Here is a 7500-nt window from a genome sequence, read left to right as displayed (position 1 = left end):
TCCATTTAAAGTGAAACACGGGGGGGAAACTGTAGCAGAGAACATTTTTTGTTTAATTTATATGGGCAATTGTTTTCTTTAGGTGGTTTCTTTTTTATCTTTCTCCGCCCTGTTGCCTAGCGCTTGGTTCCAATATTATAACATAATGCTGTAATCATTCTCTTGGTTGCAATGCAGGCTTGGAGGAGACAGAAAATACATTGATTGCCTATGAATCATATAGCCTTACATACATGTCTAGGGTGTAGCATGTCTTCTATTTCTCAGGCGAGCCTGGCTCCGTCTAGTACTCCTCCTCTTACTGTACATCTTTGATAGTATTTCTCAAGTTACTGCTGTTGACTTTCTTTTGTACGCGTGTTCCCTCCTTCCCCCTTCCCTTCATTTTTTTTCTTCCGCAGCAATTTCGAGTTCTATATTTCTATAATACATATAACCCGATTCTTTGCGGCTGTCTAGTTCAGTGGTTCTCAAACTCGTTATACTCTGTACCACCTGAGAAAACATTGAGCTCTCTGAGTACCACCATGATGACCAACATTAGAATATAGCAACAGAGGCCTTCCCTATTAGCTTCCACCACACAGGAGAGATGTTTATACATGTTTACAGAGATGTGCATGGTATGTTTCAGATTTATTCAATTGAAAATGTAAATGTGAAAATGTGAATTTTCCCTGCGTACCACTAGAGAGCGCCCACGTTCCACCAGTGGTACGCGCACCACAGTTTGAGAACCACTTATGTTGCCTCATCCTTTGACATTACCTTTACTTGCTCTTACTGCATATTTACGTATGTGCAGCAAGGATGTCATATGATCAGTGATCAAAAAACAAACCAAACCAGTACCGATGTCTCCCTGGATAACTCAGATCCTGCACAAATATTTGATAAAAATTATTCATTCAATGTGTAGTAAAAGCCTCACTGCCTACTTAGCCAACTAACCTTGTACTTCTACAGTACTGCCACATACCTTTACCTTTAAATGCTAACGATCCACCGCATATTCCGGCCACCACTTCTCCAGGAAGGACGAGAGGAGGGCTCTTGTAATTGTGACAGCGGTTGAATGGCTGTTTTTTTTTGTTGTTTTTTTCACATGGCCATGGCATTGTATGACAGTCTGGCAGGTATGCTAAACTGCAAGGACACCAGAAAATAGTTTTAACCACATTATGTTTGAGCTAGACTCAGACCCAGAACAAGACCCTGAATACTTCTGGGTGTTTGGCAGTGTTTGATGCGTTTTCAGCTATTGCAGATTATGAAAGATTTTGTTGTGGAAACTGTCTGTTAAGGATTTGATACTCCTACAGACGCTACGATATGTGCATAAACCCCTTTCAATTATTATTTTTTTTTATTTCCCCTTTAAGGCGAGTGTTTCTCTGTCACGAAATCCAAATTTTATTTAAAAAAAAAAGTGTTTTGCTCAGATCAGCAGACAGAATAAACATTAGTTACTGACTAAACAAATATTGACATTTGTTTCCCTGCCTCTGCAGTCATTTATGTATGTTTGTGTTCATGCTGGTTCATGCACCAAGGTGTACGCATTTAATTAGTCAAAATTATGCAAAGCGCTGTTTAATTAGTATCTAATTGCTTTGTGTTGTTGTTGTTGTTTGTTTGGTTTTTTTCGTTGTGGCACGTGTTCATACATACTTATTTGTTCGTTGCGGCACGTGTTCATACATACTTATTTGTTTCTGCCTTTTTAGAAAGAACGTTGATTTACTTACTGACATCAGTAAAAGATGGTTTTGTGAATTGATGTTTTTTTTTTTTTTTTAGAGAGTATATGGAAATGAAATGATAATAGGATGTTGTTGCTTTCACTTTACAGCCATTACAGCAATTGCATTCCACCAGTTGTAACAGTGATTGGAACCGCAGGCTAATAAACCCGGTTGCACTGGGTTTTGAAATGGAACGAGTCTCCTAGCAGCCATTTATACACTTTGAAATAATTAAACAGGCTTTAACTTGGTTGCATTTTCACAGTCTGTTACAGTTCTGACTGACTGTCAGTGAATGGGCAAAAAAGATAATAGATGTTTTTTTTTTTTTTTTTTTTTCATGTAACACTCATAACTGATAATCACGTCGCAATCAAGAGCAACAGTATTTAATTAAAAATCATATAAATCAATCTACAAGCCAGGCTTTGCCGAGCGGCATAAAAGTGGATCGGTCTTCTGAGGCCTGTTAAGTAGAATGTCACGCTTTTTAATTAAGTCTGCATTTTCATATAAAAGGCCATGAGATTGAGGCTGAAAGTGGCGACAATTGACTTTGCCTATCAATGAATATTGTTGGCTTACTCTTGTGCCTGCTAAGTCATGCAAGTTACTCTACGATTCTAATTATTTTTATGTCATGACATATAAACGTGAACTCGTCTCTGCTTTTCAGGGTTGGACTAAATTCTACGAGTTCTCTTTATCGGATCTGCGAGCTGGGTTTGAGATCATTGACAGGCTTTTTGAAGGTGAGGAAACTAGCACGTTAGCCATCATTGTGTATACTGTTCACATGCGAACAGCTAACAATCTACACTCGTGTCCAAGGTGGTAAACAGTTCCAGTGGGACTTCGTGCATGGCCTGCTGGAGAATGCCATCTACGGCGGACGCATCGACAACCCCTCGGACTTGCGTATCTTGCGTTCGTACCTTGAGCAGTTCTTCTCAGCGCGCCTCCTCTCCGGCTCTCACTCAGCCGGTCAGAGAAGGGGCCTGGGAACGACGCGCGTCTTTCCATCTCAGATCAGCCTTCCTGGTTCTTGTAGTATACTGGTAGGTTGAGAGGAGGACACGGTCTTTCTGTGACGATCACTTTCCTAGGCAGGTGTGTATTTCTTTGTGTGATGTGTCTGTGTGTGTGTCCTCAGGATTATCGCAGTGTCATAGAAAATCTTCCAGAAGATGACAGACCAGCATTTTTTGGATTGCCGGCCAATATAGAGAGATCATCTCAGAGAATCATCAGCACCCAGGTGAAACTTACACACAAACACTGTCACACACTCGTTTTTTTTTTTTTTTTGCTGTCACACACTCGTTTTTTTGGGGTTTTTTTTTGAGTACTTCATAATAGATGTCCTTGTCCTTTGAATCTTTTATTCTTCAGATTGTGAGCCTAATCCAAATTTCCACCCTAGCTTTCACACTAATCTGACAGTAATTCTAATCCTGACCTCAAACTTCACCTTCACTCCATAAAATGACTCAAGGAGAAATTGTCCGTATGTCAGCAGTAGTAGTTTTCAAACCAATTGTCCCAAAAAGTCCAACTATAGCAGGTAGACACACATACAGTGTCAATCAAAGAGTAGAACTCATTCAGAGTAAAAGAATGTCCAAGTTTTCAACTTTTTTACACTGTTGGGTTTTATTGACGGGATTCCTTTGCTTTCAGTGGTTGTTGGACATGTTGGAACTGTTTAGATTTTCAGGGGAATTCATATTACTTGACCCTTTTGGTCACTGAAAGGAAAAAAAAAAAAAAAACACAAAAAATGCTTCGTGATCGCTGCCGGTGTCTGTCTGCTGTCTGAAAGGAAGTTTAAGGTCAGGACTTCACTTTGTAGCGCAGACATTCTAACCAGATCTACATCCTTTTCAATTTATTTCACCGCGAAATAAAAATTCACCTTGTCCAGACGTGAAGCTGCGTTCAGATGGGTGATCCATCACATTGAAGAAAACGTCCGCTTTTATCTTTGTCAAAGTTGGGTTATTACTGTCAACGCGCCGCTTTGGCTTCGAGGCCGTGAGTGTCGATCGGTTTAAAAACGTCTAAATTGCAGCAGTGATTAACTTTAATCTTGTTTTGTCCAGCGGTAAATACGCAGCACAACACCAGATGTATGGCAGGAATGGCCTTGCATTTTAAAGCTTATTCTACAGTAATATCATAAAAAAAAAAAAAAACATTTTATCATCAATATCATCCATATACAAAGTAGGAATGGGACATTAACAAGATTAATTACAGAAAAATGTGTTGAAAAAAAATGACGCAATTAGCACATTTTATTTTTACACACACATATTTGTATTGTACATGTATTTGCACACCACATGTGAAAAATAAACCCATAGCGTGGAGGGAAAAAAAAAGATTAAGGCGGAACGTAAAAAATGTGAACTCATTTATCTGTCTATTCATTTATTCAGTTATCCACCAAAATCTGTTTGAATTTGAGAAATTGTGGTTGTTGTTTTAAATGCATGTATGCAACTAATCGCAATTACAGTAATGACATTTTGATTCATTCTGATTAATTAATTACAGAGCCACTAATTATTTCGATTTTTTTTTTTTTTTTAAATCAAGTCCCATCTTAAAACCCGTGTCCATCTGTCACTACACAGACTCACCTCAGAAGCTGTTTTTTTTTTTTTTTTTTTTTTTTTTTTATGAAAATCCTCTTCATTAAGCCAATGAGAAAGAGTCTCCTGATTTAAAAGCCCTGATACACTAAGCTGGATTACAGTGACTTAATGTCCACACCTCAGCTAAATTCACTGAACCCTGAATGTTTATGACTCATTTCCTTGCTATTATTTTCTCTTCATTAGCCCTTGACAGGAAACGCCGCCCGCGCTGAGCAGCCATTGGGTTCAGATAAGGACGAATCTTCTCTGCATTCAAATCCCAATTTATTTTACGGCTCCATTCTCAGCTGCCCTCATTTTTCTCCTGCTTTCAGGATGAAGTTTGAGATTAGCTATCTGTTTTTATTCCTCCTCTGCCCCCCCGTAACCCTCCCGCTCACTATCCCCGCTCTCTATCTCACCCGCCAAACGCACACATAAATGCTGCACATACAGACATGGACCCACACTCTCCCTCCTGAGCAGAGACGATAAAGCAGGTGTTGGAAAGGAGCTTACCTGCACCAAATGAAAGCTATTTATCAGACACCTCACCTTCTTCTCAACACACACATACTCATGCAGGGATGCATGAATGCATACAGTCACCAAAGTGCACTCACACACTTGTACGCACTATCAGGGACTTCAAGACGCAGGCTAAGTGCGTTTGATTGTGTCTGTAAGTAGCTTTAAGTCGATGTGTTTGGTCCCTGACCTTTCCCAGGATGTCATTGAATGTCCCCGGAGAGTTTTGCTACCAGATATGTAGATGATATTTTATTACAGAGCTTCTACCACAAATAGTTATCGTCTCTTATGCATGGAGCTTCGGAGGGAAATTTGTCGCAAAGTGCATAATTGTTTCATTTGCATTTAACATGTTCTCTCCAAGGAGCCGAGTGTAAAAGGAAACATACATTTACTTATCATTTCAAAAATATCAACCGACAACTTAAGAGGAGCAGAAAATAAAAATGTAGAGCTGTACGATATTAACTTTTTCTCCAAATACTTTCCGATTCCGATATCAACCAATACCGCGATAGCGAGGCAAGTTAAGTGTTGCCTGCACACGGTGTTTTTTTAATTATTTTCTGCCCCCTAGGGGACAGAATTGAAATACTATTAAGTGCCTGGTAATATTTATCTATTTATCTGTGGAAATCGCTGTATGTGTTGCTGGCAACAGCATACAATCCCCTGATTATCAATATAGGTTAGCAAAATGAGCTACAATGCTGCCATCTAGTGACCAGAGGCTTGTTTAGCGTTCTGAAGTAGTTAACAGTTAAGGCTATGGGAGGGGGAGTGAGGAGGTGTGGTCAGTGAGCGTACGAGGACAAGAGAGTGCGGAAAACGTGAGAGGAGGAAGAGGCGTTTTTGGAGACGCTGGGTTGAGAGGAATAAAGTAAAAGAGTTTAGAACGAGTTACAGAAATGGCATTTTATTCAAAGTTCTTCAGAGCACTGAGGCATCTGACTGGTCTGTCACCGGGACAGTGCACGCGGGTTTTCATAATTGGAGGAAAATCCGATAATGATTCTTACAAAATATGCTAATATTGGGTTGATAATATCGGTCGGCCGATATTATTGGTCATCCTTATAAAAATGTTTGTTTTATTTTTGAAGGCTAGTGACCTCTTGTGGGGCAGCGGTGACTTGGTGGTTAAGGAAGAAAACTGCCAAGTTCCCACTGAGGTGCTCTGACCACTGTCCACTTTGGTGATGGGTTAAAAACAGAGGTCACATTTGGTTGTGTGCAGTGGTGAGCTGTGTCACAATGACAAGAAAAGTAATTCACTTTTCTTTCACACCACCAGCTTATAAATCGAATTATATCATAAATGAGTTTTGTGTATTTCAACAATTTCGCTCTTATTTTAATAAGTTGATTGTGTTTTTTTTTTCAACCATCTGCTTATCAGGTGATTTCACAGCTCCGTGTCCTGAGCCGCTCAGTGGCAGCTGGATTAAAGTTTGACAGAGAGCTGTGGTCAAGCGGACTCTCACCTGTCCTCAACCTGTGGAAAAAACTCAATTTACATATAAATAATATATATATATATAATTATGCAGTTATTACAATGATTTGCAATATTTACAATTATAAACATTATTAGCTAATGGTTTTTTTTTTTGGAATTGGAACAAGCCAGATTGGACTTAGACTTTCGTCATGTAAACTGTACTATACGAGAACACGTTTCACATGCAGCTTTTATTCTGTGGAGTAATCAGAATAAAAGCCATTAACCCAAAATATAATTTAGCACAGTGCAATTGAAGACTAACCGTGATAGCCGCTGGCCCCGCTGGTCAGTCTGCACTGCTCTGTGTGGTTGCCTGGAGACGGAACCCTTCACATCAAAAGCAGAAGCTACCTCTACATTAAATAATTTACCTTCCTTATTCTTCTTCCCTCACTCTGCTGCTCAGATTCACTCCCGCCATGTAAAGTCCAAATTTCCTCTCCTTTCTTTATTTCCTATTTGCACCTTTAACCCACACTTTCTTTCTTTTCTCTTAGTGCCTCGCAGCCACCTTCCTACTTTTTTTTTTTTTTTTTTCCGCACCAGCTGATTTTGGGAATATTGAAAGGACCACTGTGTTAATTGTTGCCACGGTATCAGGAGATAGATTTCCGTAGATCACAATCTACGTCAAACTGTTTTTTTAATCAACTGCCCCTTTGTCATGCCCTAACCCACTGTGTTTGGATGTTAGGAAGGATGTATGGTTCCTCAGTGTCTAAATCAAACCCGTGCATGTGCAGAAACCACGTTTTTGGTTTTGTGCAGTCCTTGTGTATTTATTTCAACTAATCTTTATGTGCACGTGACTTTTCATGATTTTTTTTTTTATTTTTTTTTTTTAGTTTGATTAACTAACGTGTGGTGTGAGTGTGCAGGAAAACACTCGCTTGTTAGGCCACTTAACTGTCTTTGAATAGAGATAATAGTAGTGCTGTGGACAAGATAAATAACATCCTACCAAAGTTTGTTTTTTTTTTTTTTTTCACTCGCATCCTGTTCTATCTATTTTTTGCCCAACTGACTTAACACTTCCTTCCCCCACTCTCGCCGTCTGTTTCTCTCTCTCTCTCTCTCT

At 39.4% G+C, this 7500-nt stretch overlaps 1 protein-coding gene across 1 annotated transcript in view; it reads left to right on the top strand.

Annotated features, from left to right (window-relative positions):
• The window catches only part of dync2h1 (dynein cytoplasmic 2 heavy chain 1), an 82619-nt gene that overhangs the window by 64850 nt on the left and 10269 nt on the right, over positions 1-7500 (top strand). Inside the window, exons 88-91 of the mRNA XM_025055261.1 lie at positions 2422-2497; positions 2577-2803; positions 2899-3003; positions 6318-6430. Coding sequence (XP_024911029.1) covers positions 2422-2497; positions 2577-2803; positions 2899-3003; positions 6318-6430 — 521 coding nt within the window. The remainder of the gene's footprint in view (positions 1-2421; positions 2498-2576; positions 2804-2898; positions 3004-6317; positions 6431-7500) is intronic.

This window comes from Cynoglossus semilaevis, chromosome 4, assembly GCF_000523025.1.
Source record: "Cynoglossus semilaevis isolate Cse_v1.0 chromosome 4, Cse_v1.0, whole genome shotgun sequence".
NCBI classification, from domain to species: Eukaryota; Metazoa; Chordata; class Actinopteri; order Pleuronectiformes; family Cynoglossidae; genus Cynoglossus; species Cynoglossus semilaevis.
This window is presented reverse-complemented; position numbering and strand designations above follow the sequence as displayed.